Source organism: Plecotus auritus (assembly GCF_963455305.1).
Source record: "Plecotus auritus genome assembly, chromosome: 14".
Classification (NCBI taxonomy): domain Eukaryota; kingdom Metazoa; phylum Chordata; class Mammalia; order Chiroptera; family Vespertilionidae; genus Plecotus; species Plecotus auritus.
This window is the reverse complement of record NC_137780.1, coordinates 15,740,617-15,757,582: the sequence shown is the minus strand read 5'-3', so window position 1 is coordinate 15,757,582 and position 16,966 is coordinate 15,740,617. Positions and strand designations below refer to the sequence as shown.

At 39.9% G+C, this 16,966-nt stretch overlaps 1 protein-coding gene across 1 annotated transcript in view; it reads left to right on the top strand.

Annotated features, from left to right (window-relative positions):
- The window catches only part of AHCTF1 (AT-hook containing transcription factor 1), a 76,134-nt gene extending 59,998 nt beyond the window's left edge, over positions 1–16,136 (top strand). The window contains exons 32-36 of the mRNA XM_080651298.1: positions 1,863–2,071; positions 3,539–5,348; positions 12,019–12,152; positions 13,423–13,490; positions 14,429–16,136. Of these exons, the coding sequence (XP_080507424.1) occupies positions 1,863–2,071; positions 3,539–5,348; positions 12,019–12,152; positions 13,423–13,490; positions 14,429–14,621 (2,414 nt within the window). The 3' untranslated portion in view covers positions 14,622–16,136. The remainder of the gene's footprint in view (positions 1–1,862; positions 2,072–3,538; positions 5,349–12,018; positions 12,153–13,422; positions 13,491–14,428) is intronic.
- The last annotated feature ends 830 nt before the right edge of the window (positions 16,137–16,966 follow it).

Here is a 16,966-nt window from a genome sequence, read left to right as displayed (position 1 = left end):
ACCCAAGGATATTTTTCCATTGCTTTTCAGAGAGAGTGGGTGGAAGGGAGAGAGAGAAAAATCGATGTGAGAGAGACACATCAAATGGTTGCCTCCCACACCTGACCAAGGTGGGGAATGAACCTGCAACCCAGGCACATGCCCTTGACTGAGAATCGAACCCGAGACCCTTCAGTGCAAGGCTGGACAGATACCACTGAGCCACACCGGGCAGGGCCCTCGTTGGTCTTTTCTTTTTTTCTTTAAATATATTTTTACTGGCCTCAGAGAGAGAAAGGGAGAGGAGAGACAGACAGACACATCAATAATGAGAGAGAATCATCAATTGGCTGCCTCTTGCACACCCCCTTGTGGGGATCGAGCCTGCAGTCTGGGCATGTGCTCTGACTTGGAATAGACCCATGACCTCCTGGTTCATAAGTTGACACTCAACCACTGAGCCATGCTGGCCGGGCCCTAGTTGGTCTTTGATTTTTGCTAAACACTAAAGGATTTTTTATTTTTATTTTTGTTAATCCTCACCCAAGGATAGTTTTTTCCATTGCTTTTGAGAAAGAGTGGAAGGGATTGAGGGGAAAGAGAGAGACACATCGATTGGTTGCCTCCCTTACCTGCCCCAACTGGGGCCAGGGATCAAACCTGCAACCCAGGTACATGCCCTTGACCGGGAATTGAACCCAAGACCCTTCATTGCGTAGGGCAGCACTCTAACCACTGAGAAACACTGGCCAGGGCTACACTAACAGATTTTTTAATTTAGAATTTGGTATCATTCACAAACTCTAAATCCAAATATGGCTTGCATGCACTAATGACAAAATTTTGGCAAGGAGGAAGGTGAAAGAATAAGGAAGAATTTATTTTTAATGAGCTGCCCACCCCCAAGTTATTTTTTAAATGGTGAAGTATATTTGTGGCCATTTGGGTGCTTTCTGCTAAAAGAAAGATATCTATGTAGTCCTTTTCACACCTTGATTAAAGCCCAGATTTCATATCCCTCAATTAATTATATAATTGCTCAACAAGGATAGCTGGTTATCTAAACTGGTGAGTATAATTTTCAGATTAATTTAGTAAGAAACATCTGAGCTCCTCAAAGCATTTATCATATTGATGTTTTACAATAAGTACAAAAATTATATTCTAGGTGAGAAAAAAAATGTCATTTTTAAATGTAAAATTTATCTAATGTGTTTTATCCTGGTGAAAAACACATGTTTTTTTTTTTTAAATATATTTTAATTGATTTCAGAGAGGAAGGGAGAGGGAGAGATAGAAACATCAATGAAGAGAATCAATCATTGATCAGCTGCCTCCTGCACGCCCCACACTGGGGATCGAGCCTGCAACCTGGGCATATGCCCTGACCAGGAATTGAACGGTGACCTCCTAGCTCAGTGGTTGGCAAACTCATTAGTCAACCGAGCCAAATATCAACAGTACAACGATTGAAATTTCTTTTGAGAGCCGAAAACTGACTTCTGCGCATGGGCCACGATGTTTCAATTTTACTGTATGTGCCCGCCCGCACATGGTATTTTGTAGAAGAGCCACACTCAAGGGGCCAAAGAGCCGCATGTGGCTCGCGAGCCGCAGTTTGCCGACCACTGTCCTAATTCATAGGTCAACGCTCAACCACCGAGCCACACCAGCCAGGCCACACATGTATTGTTTAAATTGGATACTAAAGAAACAGGATTAACGTGTAAATCCTTGTATATCAGTTTTGGCAGTATAAAAGTTTTTCAAGGAAATATTCTCAAGTGCACGGTAGCCTTTTCCCTCTGTGTGCTTCCCAAATGGTGTATATGTTATTTTTTTCAGCTTAAAACATGGAAGGTGAACTCTTGTCTTTCTTTCAGCTATGGCCGATGTCCTTGGTGATGGTGGAAGCTCTGGGCTCGTTACCTCTGAAAGTCCTGTTATCTCTGAACATAGGCTTGACCGGGAAATTGCAGTGAATTCAGAAGAAGATCATGAAATAGAAGTTGATGCACTAAAAGAAAGTGTTGACTTACCAGAAGAAAAGCCTCCAATTTCTGACGATTCTCCTGATACTCAAGAAGTTCATGTAAAAAAATTTAATTTTTTAATTCTCTGTCGGTCTTTCTGTTTTGAGTTAGCTTTCAAGCCATAGTTCAAACCTAATGTATTCATTTATTTGGTTATATAAAAACCTCTTTATAAAGATACATGTTTCAAAATATTTTGTGGCCTATAAAAGAATACATCCTTTAAGAAATTATTTTTCTAAACCAAAACCAAAAGGCTGTGTTAAAAAAGTCACAATTTTAACAGTTTAATTTTTGCTTAGTTTCTGATTCAAATGAAAGTTTTTTTAGCCATAAGAAAGCACATACTGGCTACTCCAAAGACAAGTATGACATTGAAACTCTTCAGAGCATATATTTGAAAATAATTGAATGTAGTTAAATAGAATTTTTTCCCATGCATACTTATGGAAGAATTGATATATACACTCCAGGAAGAATTTTTTTTTTTCTTGGTACTTAATATGACCTTTGGTTTCTAAAAATTCCACCAATTCTCTCCTATTATTGACAGGAAACTTTTATATGATAATTAAATTTAAGAAGGGGAAAAGCAACTATTTTAATTAATTATAGAAATTTGGTTGTATAGTATTTGGAAAGTTTCTTAACTCACAAAATGTCGTGGTTGTCCATATTCACTATGAAATAGATGGACAAAGTCCCTATTCCTTTAGCTGGGAGGCTTAAAATCTTGTGGGTATGGTGTTAGTGGGAATCCTCATTTCTGCGTATTTCCAGTCTGTCATCTCATTGAATGTTTGGGGAGTGGGGAAATGTCATTGTCTAGGTGGGTGGTAATGTTCTACCTTCTTGGTCAGGAGATCTCTCTGTTACTTTCTACCTCCTCCTTTTTCTCCCCTTCCCTTACCAAAAGGTAAATGCAAGGACCATTCCTTCTTCCACCAAACCCTTGCAGGAGAGGTACTGAACTTGAAAGCCTTAGGAATTTCATGGTTTATGCAGCCCCAGCAAAGGGAAGAGGATTGAGTCTAGCCCAAGGGAGCTTATGTAGGTGAATTCTTCTTCAACCTTATGGGGATCATGCTGTTTAGAAAAGTGTGGATAGTTAGGTAATTTGGGAATTATCATTAAAACACAGTTTGGGGGTTATTTCTTTTTCTCCAATTAATTTTTTCTTGGGTGAGAATAGAGTTAAGTCCTTAATTCTTCTCACAATTGTTAGCATCATAATAATTTCAAGATTTTGTTAATTAAAACTGTCTTTTAGCCAGGGAAATGTGGGTGTCTACTTTAATTCCTTTCAGAACCTCAAAATCTTACTGTCTAGATATTTTGACTAAGAAAGTCTGATTGCTTAAGTGGGTATTTTATAACGTAAACCCATAAGTAGATGCCATTTCAAAGGTAGTTTATTTAAAATTCATACATCAAGGGTGAGGTGGTCATTTAAAAACATTGTTTTAAGTTAAAATAAATATATATATATAAATTCTTTAACCAGTCTCATCTTTAATTCATTTTAGGTAATTGAAAATGAAAAGCTTGAAGTTCAAGACTCAAGACAAGAGGCTAAGAATCTTTCATTTAATGAGTATCCCTCAGGAACTCTTAAGCTTCAATATAATTTTGAGACCATAGAGCAACAGTTCTGTGACTTGCCTGATAATAAAGACTCTGCTGAGTGCAGTGACATTGCTGAAGTAGATGGGGAACTTTTTGTGGCTCAGAGCAACTTCACCTTGATATTGGAAGGTGAAGAAGAAATTGAGACAGGTGATTCTGCAGCATCTAATGTGCTAGCTAAAGCAGCTAACACAGTAACTGATTCAAAGCATGTATACACTGGGGAAAATGATAATCATGGACATGTTGCAAATTTGCCATCTGTCATAACTAATGAACAGGAGTCCCAAAAGACAGAGGCGTTACCGTATGTGCCTGAACCAATTAAAGCAGCAGTAGCAGAAAATTTAATAGATGTAATTAAAGACACAAGAAGTAAAGAAATTACTTCAGATACGATGGAACAGTCCATTCATGAAAACATACCTTTAATAAGCCAAAAGGTAATGAGTTCCACCAAGTTAGTCAAATCTACATTTAAGACTGTTCAGGAAACAAGTATAGTGACAATGAATGTTAACCAAGTTAATGACATGATTCCATCCAGAACTCGAACAAGAAGACAACGGACCCAAAGCCTGGATGTTAAATCAGTGCAACAGGAAGAGTCAGCAGATGCTGCTACTCCTGAGATGCTAGGACTTCCAGTTAGAAAGAAAACTAGGAAAACAAAAGAAACGTCTGAGGCTTCTGAAAGTGCCTTTCTTAATGTCAAAGAAATATCTCAAACCCCGCAAATACCTCAAAATTCTAGTACTCCTAAGAGAGGAAGGAGAAAGAAAGACACAGAGAGTCTTAATTCTGTGGAACAAGAATTACAGGTTACTCCAGGTAGGGTATTAAGAAGTTCAAGATCATCTCAATTGTTGGAACCAGCAACCACAGAAACTTCTCTTAGAAAAGAAGTTAAGCTTTCATCTGTTACAAAAAAGACTCCTAAAAGAATGAAAAAATCTGTAGAAAATCAGGAAAGTGTTGAAATTTTAAATGATCTAAAAACCAATAAAGTAGCAAGTCCTAGCATAAGTAGCAAAAGATTGAGACCTACTAATTTAGAAACTTCTGAAAATACAGGACATGAACAAGATGGGAAATTCAGTGAACAGCAGCTGCCTGTTCAAGGTAGTAAAAGGGTTAAAAAGAGAGACATTAAGGCATCAGATGTTAGAGAAGACTCTAAACTTGATTCATCTCCTTTGACTCTTCAAGCAGTAGGTGATATACCCGCTACACCTAGGAAACGTGGTAGACCAAGAAAAATCAATCCATCGCTAGATGTAGGATCCGAGGCTGTTAAGGAAGAGAAAAGTCCTAAGAAGAGCAAAGTTCAAAAGAGATCTGCAAGAAACACCCCAGCTAAGAGTGAAAATATTGATGTTGGAAAACCAACTTTAGAAAAATCCGTTTTAGTGCCAAATGAGGAACTTGTTACAGTGATGAGTTCTAAGAAAAAGATTACAAAAAGGATTGAAAATCAAAGCCAAAAACGTTCATTACGCTCAATACCAGAAAAATACATAGATGAAGACATGGCACAGAAGGAACCCAAGGACCGAGAAGAAAAATTACTTGCCAAAACTCCTTTGACTCAGTTTTCCCGTAGCACAAGAACTAGATCTAGCAAGGCCATTTTACTGCCAGACTTTTCTGCACCAGAAAATGAGTCTTTATTTTCTCCTCCTGTGTCAAAGGTTTCAAGGAAAGATAAAGGTATGTTTATTTCTATTCAAAGCATAATTTTCATTTTATTCAGTCTTCAGCTTCAAATGTTTTAAGCATGATTTGAGTTGATATAGACTGTAATAGATTACTCTCTTTTGTTTTGTTTTGTTTTGTTTTGTTAATCCTCACCTGAGGATATTTTTCCATTGATTTTCAGGGAGAGTGGTAGAGAGGGGGAAAGATAGAAACATCACTGTGAGAGAAACATACCAATTGGTTGCCTCCAGCCCAGGCTGGGGAGGAGCCTGCAACCAAAGTACATGCCCTTGACCGGAACTGAACCTGGGACCCCCTTTGGTCCACAGGCTGACTCTCTATCCACTTAGCCAAACCAGCTAGGGTTGATTATTTCTTCTCAAGATGATTTGTGGTTACAGGGAATCTCCTCTCCCTCCAAAATAACAATTTTGATCTTTTAATACTAAAATTTAAAGGTTTTCTATTTTAAAGTTTATTTTCCAATTCAAGAATTTTCTGGTTCATCATGACCTTTTAAATCCTATAGTTCACTTGACTTGGGTTTAATTTTTTAGAACAAAATCATTTTTCTTTATTCTGCTCTTATAAGCTAAGTAACTTAATTTTAGTTTCTTGTTTTATTAAACTTTTTTAAACAGCTGCATGTATTTTTAAACATCAGCGAACACCCTATTATGGTTTCCTGATGCTGTGAGGAAGGCCAAGAGGAAGATAAGCCATTTAGAAATCTGCAAACTCATCTTCAGCATTCAGTATGCAAAAACCGCTTTAAATACTTGAATTTTTGAGATACGAGACTGCTAAAAAAATTGTATTTATGCACTCATTCGTTATATTTCTATAGCCCGAGTCCAGGAATTGGCCCTTTGCCATAGAATTGCTTATTAGTTCTAAAAATGATTTGTAGTTGTAGCGGGCCCCCCTCCCCAAATTTTTTTAATTTTTTATTTTGGTAGTACTATATATAATTTAGTTTCTTCATGGTATTATGAAAATGTGGTTATGCATATATTTTGCATGGAGGAGAATGAAAGGACAAAATGTGAGATTTTAGCTAACTTATCAAGGCCGCTATGTTCAAGTTAAAATGTGCACAAGGAGGCGCCCCGCGGGCCGCCGGGACCCACGCCTGACTTCCGCCCCAACCCCCCCCTCCTCCCCCCCATTCCCCTGCCTGTGTCCGCTCCGGGGCCACGGGGGGGCCGAGACCCGCACCTGACTCACAGAGTTCCGCCCCCCCCCCCCCGCCCCCCTGCCTCTGTCTCCATCTCCACTCCAGGCCTCACCTGCACGCGTAACCTCCTCTTGTCTGGTTGTGACCTGTTATGGCGTCCTGGCCTAATTTGCATATTACTTCTTTATATGTTAAGATTCTTTCAAACTTTCCTCGTGACTTAGAGAAGTGCAGCAAACAAAAATTACAAGTTATTTTGGTATAGTGTGGCAAATATATTAATAACTCTGGTCTTTTGTTATCTTTACATAGTCATCTTCTATCATTTTCTGTAATAAAAATAATACATGCCTGCCATAGGAAATTAGAATTTAAAAGTAGATACTCTAGCCATCTAAAGTACCACTAACCACTGCTCACATTTTCTTACATATACTTTCTGTCACTGGTGTGTGTGTGTGTATTTGTTGTTTCTTTTTAAAAGAAAAAAACCAACAAACTGTGGTTTATGTGTATGTTTTGTTCCTTTCCCACTTGTTAAATGAGCCTTTTCAGATACTCTTATTTTCTAAACCCTGAGTGAGCATGGTTTTTGTATTTTTGTTTTGTTTCATACACATTGATAGAGTCCATATGTGGCATTTCATCTCACTAATGTGCCACAGACTGCTTAACCATTCTCCTGTTAGGTGTTCTGAGTTTTCTGGTTTTCTACTAGTCCAGGCGCCTTTAGGACGAGATGATTCAATGACAGAGGAGGAATTTGGGGCTGGGATCTCCCATTCTGCCACTTACTAGCTAGGCAGAAAGTTACTGACCTTCTGAGTCTTGTTTCCTCGTCATTGCAGCGGAGCTGGGAACGCCTACCTTACAGGGCGCGGGTGAGGACTCAGACTTTAAGCAGTTACACCCTTGGGTGCAGTCAGGTTCCTCTCTTCTTGGACCTGAGAGGATAGTTTCTAGACTCTTAAGAACATCTCTCCCCTGTGCCTGTTTAAATTACATTTTTAAAGTTCCTTTAGGGAGGGATAGGAGGTTCACAGAAGAGTGAATACAGAAATATTAGGTGAGAAATTAATTTAGGTTACAGTTGAAAGCTGGAGGCTGGTACTCCAGTCAAAGAATTTTGTTTAGATGTGTTTTGTAGCTAAAACAGTGTGAAGCTTGACATTTCAATACATTTTCTCCAATTTTCATTACTCATCAGATACTTAAGAAGGATCTGTTATGTGCCTGAGGCTATACTAGGGTATACATTTATCAATTTGATTCTCACTAAAACCCATTTAAGTGTTTAGGAAATTGAAGTTCAGTAAGACTGAGCACCCATATCTCCCAGGTAGTAAGTAGTGGTGTCTTGGAGCCGACTCCTGGCTGGTGAGAGCCAATTGTTAAAATGTTCTGGAATTGCCTGGCTGGCGTAGCTTAGTGGTTGAGCGTCCTACCTATGAACCAAGAGGTTCAATTCCTGGTCAGGGCACATGCCCAGGGTCGGACTCGGTCCCCAGGAGGCAGCCAATCAGTGATTCTCTCTCATTGTTGATGTTTCTACCTCTCTCTCCCTTTCTTTTTTGAAATCAATAAAAATATATTTTACACACGACTGGCATGGCTCAGTGGTTGAGCATCAACCTATGAACCAGGAGGTCTCAGTTCAATTCCCGATCAGGGCACATGCCTAGGTTTCGGGCTCAATCCCCAAGAGTTGGGCGTTCAGGAGGCAGCTGGTCAATGATTCTCTCTCATCGTTGATGTTTCTGTCTCTTTCTCCCTCTCCCCTCCTCTCTCAAATTAATAAAAATATATTTTAAAAAAATAAAAGTATATTTTACAAATTATTTTTTTTCAAAGTTCTGGAATTATCTGAGCCAGCCTTGGTGGGAACATTTATACTACAGAAAGCAGAATTTGACATCTTTTTTTTTTTTTTGATAAATCTTTATTCAGATTATTACAATTGTTTCTCCTTTTTCCCCCCATAGCTCCCCTCCACCCGGTTCCCACCCCACCTTCTGCCCTTACCTCCCCCCCACTGTCCTCATCCATGGGTGTATGATTTTTGTCCAGTCTCTTCCTGAACCCTCCCATACCCCTTTCCCCCTGAGAATTATCAGTCCACTCCCTTTCTATGCCCCTGATTCTATTATATTCACCAGATTATTCTGTTCATCAGGTTTTTAATTCACTTGATTTTTAGGTTCACTTGATAGATATGTATTTGTTGTTCATAATTTTTCTCTTTACTTTTTTCTTCTTCCTCTTCTTTAAGAATACCTTTCAGCATTTCATATAATACTGGTTTGGTGGTGATGAACTCCTTTAGCTTTTTCTTATCTGTGAAGCTCTTTATCTGCCCTTCAATTCTGAATGATAGCTTTGCTGGGTAGAGTAATCTTGGTTGTAGGTTCTTGCTATTCATCACTTTGAAAATTTCTTGCCACTCCCGTCTGGCCTGCATAGTTTCTGTTGAGAAATCAGCTGACAGTCGTATGGGTGCTCCCTTGTAGGTAATTAACTGTTTTTCTCTTGCTGCTTTTAATATTTTCTCTTTGTATTTTGCTCTTGGCATTTTAATTATGATGTGTCTTGGTGTGGTCCTCTTTGGATTCCTTTTGTTTGGGGTTCTGTGCGCTTCCTGGACTTGTAAGTCTATTTCTTTCACCAGGTGGGGGAAGTTTTCTGTCATTATTTCTTCAAATAGGTTTTCAATATCTTGCTCTCTCTCTTCTTCTGGCACCCCCATAATTCTGATGTTGGTACGCTTGAAGTTGTTCCAGAGTCTTCTTACACTATCTTCAACTTTTTGGATTTTTTTTTTCTTTTTGCTTTTTTGGTTGAGTGTTTTTTGCTTCTTTGTATTTCAATTCTTTGACTTGATTCTTGTGTTCCTCTAGTCTGTTGTTGGGTCTCTGTATAATATTTTTTTATTTCAGTCAATGTATGTTTAATTTCTAGTTGGTCCTTTTTCATATCTTCGAGGGTCTCGTTATATTTATCGGCCTTTTCTAGGATATTCTTGAAAAGCCTTATAACCGTGGTTTTGAATTCTATATCCAGTCGTTTGTTTTCTTACATTTCTTTCGTTTGTGATCTGTTTCTTTGACACCGCATTTTCACTACTTCCCTGAGTTGGTAGGGTAGATTTGTGTGCTAGGTTTCCAATATGGCCCAGTGGTTCGGCCTCCCTAGTTAACCTGAGGTGGACACTCTTGGTTCATCCCTTTGTGGACTGTGTGTACAGCCTTGTTGTAGTTAAGTCTTGATTGTTGTTGGTATCACTGGGAGGAATTGACCTCCAGGCCAGTTGGCTGTAAGGATCAGCTGTGTCTACACTGGGAGAAGTTCGGTGCTGGAGACAGCCTTATAGGATTAGACTTGCCAAATTGCAATAGCCTTTGTGCTCAGCTTGGATGGGGTGGAGTCTCAGGGCGGAGCAGACAGTCTTGGCTTCCAGTCAGCCTTGCCCTTGCGCGTGTGCGCGCCTGCAGACCTCTGCCTTCCCCGGCTCCCGAGTCTCCGCCCGAGAGTCCAGATTCCCCCCACAAGAGCGTGGGTCCCCAGGGGCTCGCCTGGAACTGGGGTTCAGTGCAGTCAGAACTGGGGCTCAGTGCAGTCAGGAGCTTCTGGCTCCCTTCCACTAGGGAAAGCCTGTGGCAACCTCCGCAGCCTTTGTGCGCACTGGCATGCGCGCGCCTACAGACCTCTGCCTTCCCCGGCTCCCGAGTCTCTGCCCGAGAGTCCAGATTCCCCCCCGTAAGAGCGCGGGTCCCCAGGGGCTCACCTGGAACTGGGGTTCAGTGCAGTCAGAATTGGGGTTCAGTGCAGTCAGGAGCTTCGGACTCCCTTCTGCTAGGGAAAGCCTGTGGCAACCTCCGCAGCCTTTGTGCACACTGGCGCGCGCGCCCCCAGAACCCTGCCTGCCAGGGCTCCCCCGGGTCTCCCCCGGGTCTCTCGAGTCTCCGGGTGCCTTTCTCTCTACCTGACAGTCCAGACTCCCCCTGTATGAGCCTGGGTCCACGGGTTTCGCCCGGGACTGGGGTTCAGTGCAGTCAGAACTGGGGTTCAGTGCGGTCAGGGGCTTCCTTCCCCCTTCCGCCAGAGAAAGTCAGCCAGGCTCTCAGCCACCCTTCCCTCTGCGCGCACAAAGACCCTTTGCCGTACCTCCAATTCTCTGTGAGCTTTTCTCTTTCCTTCTAGTTGTAGAATTTTCACTCAGCCAGCTTTCCTGTGGTTCTGGATGGTGTCCATTCTGTCTTTTAGTTGTAGTTTTGAAATGGTTGTGCGAGGCAGCAGTTTAGGTGCTTACCTATGCCGCCATCTTGGTTTCTCCAGAATTTGACATCTTATAGAACTCTTGATTATCCCAGTAAGTAAAGTAACATTGAAGTATAATTTGATAATTTTATTTCAAAGATTTGTTAATTATATTCTTAATTATAACAAAAGCAAACATCTATAAAGCACTTACCATGTGCCACACATTGTTTTTTAATCTGCACAATAACTTTACAGAAACTGAGCACAGGAAAGTCTCAGTAACTTACCTTTGGCCCCACAGCTACTTAGTCCAAAAGCTGGGCTTTCATCTGTGGCGGACTGGTGAAGCAGCACCATGCCACTTGCACAGTTACATTGCTAGTTGCCATTACTATGGAAACCCTGTGGTTAAAAAACAAAGTCTGAGATTAAGTCTGATAGATGTTTTTAATTACATACTCTAAACCAGCTGTGGGCAAACTGCGGCCCGCGGGCCGGATCCGGCTGTTCTATCCGGTTCTCTTGCTCTCCCCTCCGCTCCTTTACTTTGAATTTATATTAGTTCACACAAACACTCCATCCATGCTTTTGTTCCGGCCCTCCGGTCCAGTTTAAGAACCCATTGTGGCCCTCGAGTCAAAAAGTTTGCCCACCCGTGCTCTAAACCAATTCTTAAATCATTTTTATTTATCCGTGGAATAGCTTCCTATTGGCTTTTTAAAATGTCTTCTCTCTGCTTGCCTTTTCCTTTTATGATGTGGACTTTTCTGTTGTTCCCCTTGTCTAGAACAATTAACTGAGAATGAGCTGGAAGGAAAGGTTTGCATTCTTCTTTGTAAATATTATAATTACTTTTGTAAATAAAAACCTTGTGTCTGGAACAGTAGGAATTAATGAAGCAAACTAGCCCAGGTTATATATATAAGAATGATGTTTTCCTCCTCGGAATGTCTGAGGAGCAGTAAAGATTGAAGCTAGTAGAATACTGTTTTGTATCTGCTTTACGGCCTATTTTCATATTATGTCATTTAGTTTGCAGCATTAACTATTCCTGAACACTTAATTACCCAAATGATGTTGGGATTTTTACTGTCATTTCTCTCGTGGGTACTAAGTTATGATACTAGTGTTTTTCTGTTTGTCGATGTTTATATCTTTCTAATGCCCATACTTCAAGTTTTTACAAAAAAAGTATATGTTTATATAAAGTGACATAGTTACAGTGTTGTTTTTTCTACCTTTCTTTAGCTATAAAAGTAGAAGCTCCTGAACAGCTGAAAGAATTAATCTCAGACTTATCTTCTCCATTTGTCCTCTCACCTCCTGCTCTGAGGACCAGGCGGAAGAACATGTCTAAGACACCCCAACTTGTGCAGGAACTGGTAAGAAATGCATGATTTTATCTGTATGCTTGTTTAAGCCTCCTTTTTTTTTTTTTTTCAAAGCAATGTTCCCAAATAAACTTTTTTTAAAAAAAGAGCATACATTTTTATTAACATCCCGAAATTGCCTGTGTACACTTTGAGACCCTACATTTAAGAAAGATTTGTGGTATATCAATGGCAGCTGCAGTTTGAATTACCAATTAGGGGAAAGGTTTTAAATTTTAGTATCTCGTCAGAATTATCTTGATGTGTTTATTTAAAAAGTCTAAGTCCCTGAACCCCTGGAATGTCACAGACCACACTTGGAGATAGTGTTTCAGAGTTGATTCCTCACCTAATTACACATAATCCTAAAACACGCATATTTCAGGGATTTGAGTATGAGACCCTTACATTTGCCTTCATAAGCATTTTTTAAATTTTCTGCCATTACCCAGCTACTGTGCAAGAACAGTGACTTTAACAGAAATAATTCAGGCAAATTCCTGAAGGAGCTCAGTTTAATTGAAGAGGCAAAAGCACAGTTACTGTATTATAGCATGATGAGCATCACTTCTGCCCACATACCCAGTAGACAGAAGGAAAGGAGACGAGCGTTCTTGGCAGAAAAAACAGCAGGTGCCCCAGGCACGAAGCATGACGGGCCTGGGGGCTCCGTTTGCACATTAGCCAGTGGCTGTGGGGGGTTTGTTCATGTGCATTTTAGAAAATACATTTTTATTGATTTCAGAGAGGACGGGAGAGAGACAGACACATCATTGATGAGGAGAATCATCAATGGGCTGCCTCTTGCATGCCCCACACTGGGGATCGAACCTGCAACTCGGGCATGTGCCCTGACTGGGAATCAAACCATGACCTTCTGCTTCATAGGTCCACACTCAACCACTGAGCCACGCCGGCTGGGCTAGCCCTGTGCATGGTTTAAGTTGTTTCTATGAAAAATTAATTCTGGTGAGGAAAAAATGGTCTCCAGTTCTTATGAGATGATGAGAGCCTGGGTTTGGGAACAAAAGGGCAGTGAACAGTGGAAACACTCAAAACATGAAACTGGGGAGGCAGATAATTGAATGTGTGAGGATGGAGGGATAAGAAGCATTCTTAGATGACAGTTTTCTACTAAAAAATGAGTTCATATGAGACTTGCTGAGTTTGAATTCATCAGCACTGTTTGACTATATTCCTTGATTTAGTAAAGAACTTTTTAAATTTAGATTCCAAATGTTTAACTACCAAAGATTTATCTTTTTAAAATTTCAACTCTTAGGAAGATGATGCTGTGGGACAGCGAAGAGTGAAAAGAGTGAGGACTGAAAAAACAAAACAAGCAAGCAGGTACGGCCTGTTCTATGCTCTGGTTTTCTGTTTTGTTTCTTAATATTGGATGTGAGAAGAGTCGGTTTAAAATGGGAAATCAAGCTCGTTAGAAAAGGGTCATTCTTAGGGTCATTTACAAGCATTGGCCCCTTGCAGTTGTTAGACTTCACGGTGGTTTTCTTTATAGTGTGAAAGCCACTCGTCCTTCTTAAAGCAGCAGTGTAATACCCAGTGAATCTTTGATTTTGCATAGGAGTGAGATGTTTTACATTTTCTTTAGTAAAAATAGATGGCTATTAGTAAAAAGTAAATAAACTTAAAAATCCTGTGATTATTTCACTAATAGCTATATAACTTTATCCCTGGGGAAATTAACTCCATTTCAGATATATTTGCTGCACGGTATTTTATTTATGCTGTGCTTTGACATCATTGAATTCTAGAAAAGTAAAGTAACCCATTTTACCTTACTTTAAAATGAATTTAATGAGTCTTTTGACTATAACTAGTAACAACACTACTTACACGTAAATTGGCTTTGTATGTATGTGGAAAACTACTTCATACTAATACGAAACTATATACATAATTGCTAATTGCTGCTGTTTGAGAATCGCTTTCTTCTACTTTCATGGGCCTGCTGGGCTTTATTCCATGGACTGACTACTGGGACTTGGTCAGTCTCTAGAACCCAGCAGTATTTATTAGGACATAGGCAACATTAAAGAACATTCCGTAGTGATGTTTTTGAATATTTAAATTAAAAGGGAAATTTCTGTCACGTGACACTTTAACTCTGCCTCTAATTAGCTTATATGACTTAAAGCTTCACTTCTCTTGTGAAATGAAAGCACTAGGAACAGGTAATCCTAAGGTTTCTTTTCATGTATTGAGAAGCCAGTTATAGTTTACATTATGATGTGTTTATTCTCACTTGAATTACATCTTTTTTTCAGAACCACAGAAAAAGAAAGCTGTTGGTCACCTCCTCCGGTAGAGATTAAGCTGATTTCTCCCTTGGCAACCCCAGCTGACAGAGTGAAAAGCAAGCCGAGGAGAACGAGAGAGGAAACGGGAAAAGCTCTTGGAAGGAGCAGGAAGAAACCATCTTCCTTCCCAAAGCAGATTGTCCGCAGAAAAATGCTGTGACTCTTCTCCAGTTCTATTGTACACCCGTTTGTAAAGTCACCAGAATTATGTGGGCTATTAAAAACCATCTAATTTGGAAGACAGTAATTTATATAAATTGTAAATTTTTGTAAACAGAATGTCTTCCATAAGTAAAATCACTCCATATGGAGTATGATTCTTTTAGTGGAGGCATTTTTTCCCCTATTTTATATTAAGACTTCAGACATTTATATAATATGTAAATATGGCTTATATTAGAATATTAAATAAAGTATACACTTCAGAGTAGTTTGTGTCGGTTAGATTTTTGAAAGGAATTTCTGTTTTAGTGATGATTTTATATGCTAGCAGGCATTGGGCCCATTGTCCTTCTCTACAGTTAAAAGTATGAGATCAATCTTAAAATGAGGACTGAACTGCTAAGTTTTTAAGTTGCTGTTTTATAATTTATGCACTTTTGCTTCTGTGATTAAGATTTCTAATAAAGTGTTTTCGGGGGGGTGTTTTGTGGTTGCTATGTTCAAGTTGAATTATGGGCATGTAATTTTGCCACTTTTTTGTAGTTTAACAAATTTTATGTATTCTACCTCAGATGAGTAACTTTCTAAGTAATGCATTTGGTTAAATGTAATGTTGGTATTTCTTGTTCAGCAGGCTTAAAGGCTTTTATCTTTAAAGTCTCTAAATTATTCGGAGACTAATTATCCAGGTTAGATTGACCGGTTCACTGCTCACTAGCAACTTCTTAAAAACTCGGAGAAGCCAGCGGGACGTGAGAGCTCCCGTGGGTGGTCACTGTACCTTGTGTGCACCTGATGCTGGTAGAACGAGGAGTCTGCAGAAACCTTCCTACTGCTTTGAAGGCGCTTGCTACTGAATCACAGAAACCTCTTCACATTCAGGTTTTTAAACGGGCAAATTCTCACAGGACCTCAGGCACAGACCATTGAGGGTGGGGAAAGTGTGTGAGTAGATGCGGAAAAAGGAAAACAACAACATTGTCCTCTGTAGTATGACTGTGCAATTACGTGGCGATACTTGGTGTAGGCTATAAAATTCATCAATAAATAAGTGTTGTGAATAATTTATAAGAGGTAATGGATAGTGTGTAATGAATGGACCATTAATAATTGATTGTCTAGAAGCACACTGCTTTTGTTGGCTAAACTTTTAATGTTAAGTGCAAGGAGTGTGCTTTCTATATTATTTTTCTACCAAATGGCAATACGAATAATGAGAGGATGATGCAGGCGCCTACACCAAGTCCTGACAGTGTGGGAGTCGTGGTGCGAGTGCGGCCTTTTAGTCACGTTAGTGATCGATGTTCCCTGGCCTTGTCGGAAATTTGACTATGACTTACATTTTATTTTTAAAATTTTAGTTATCAAACTTGTATTTAAGCTGCTTGTCATTTATGGAATATTAAACTTATTTAAATGAACTTGTTAAATGAGTAATTTAAAGATCTAAATAATTCAGTAAACACTTAATTTCATCCTTTGCACAAGTAGCACAATAAAAAAAATTGACGAGAAATGTACTGTCAAGTTAATAATTTTTAAAGCCAGTGCAGTTTGGTGAATATAGACATGTGGTGTCTATTGGTAATAAATGTACTTTTTACCCCCTCAACAGTAGACCATAAGCAAACAAATTGCCAAATCGGAATGAACTGTTTTATAAGTGCACTTACGGATAAATATATTTTTATAACTTTTTGCAAAAACACTGGTCATAAAACTGTGTTGCTACATTTTAGGATAAACTATGGATTAGACTCATTCTAAGACCTTATAGCAGTAGTTTGCCTTTGATTACCAATGCATCCGTTATTTAAAGTAATTCTGAACCGGCAGCCCATTTAGCAAGCTTGACAGTCTGCTGTGGGTGAATCACTGTCCTAGGGATGGGATTCGGGGAAACCCTCTGTTCCCACTAGCCGACAGCTTTGTCAGTGGTGCTGAGGTCGATCGTCTTGGCACCCAGAGGAAGGTCAGGTGGAATTGTGCCTCGACAGATCTTAATTTCCTAGAGCCAGAGCATGTGAGATGAGCACAGGGGAATAAGATTTGGGTGAGGGTTTGCTATATATCCACCCCCCCCCCCAGGTTTGACAGGAATGGGTCCTGAACGGGATACAATGTAATGACCTTACAGAGGTCTTTCCACTTGTACAACCTGCTGCTTTCCCCTCATCCAGAGGGCCATTACATGCCACATCTGCACAATCTCAGCTGGTACCAGTCCTGCCCTTGGCATTCATCAATGTCGCAGAAAATAACTCAGCAACCAGGCAGGTGTGTAAAAACGTCAAAGAATTGACTTGTGGTCCGTGAATTAAATGCTCCCCCCACCCCCCACCC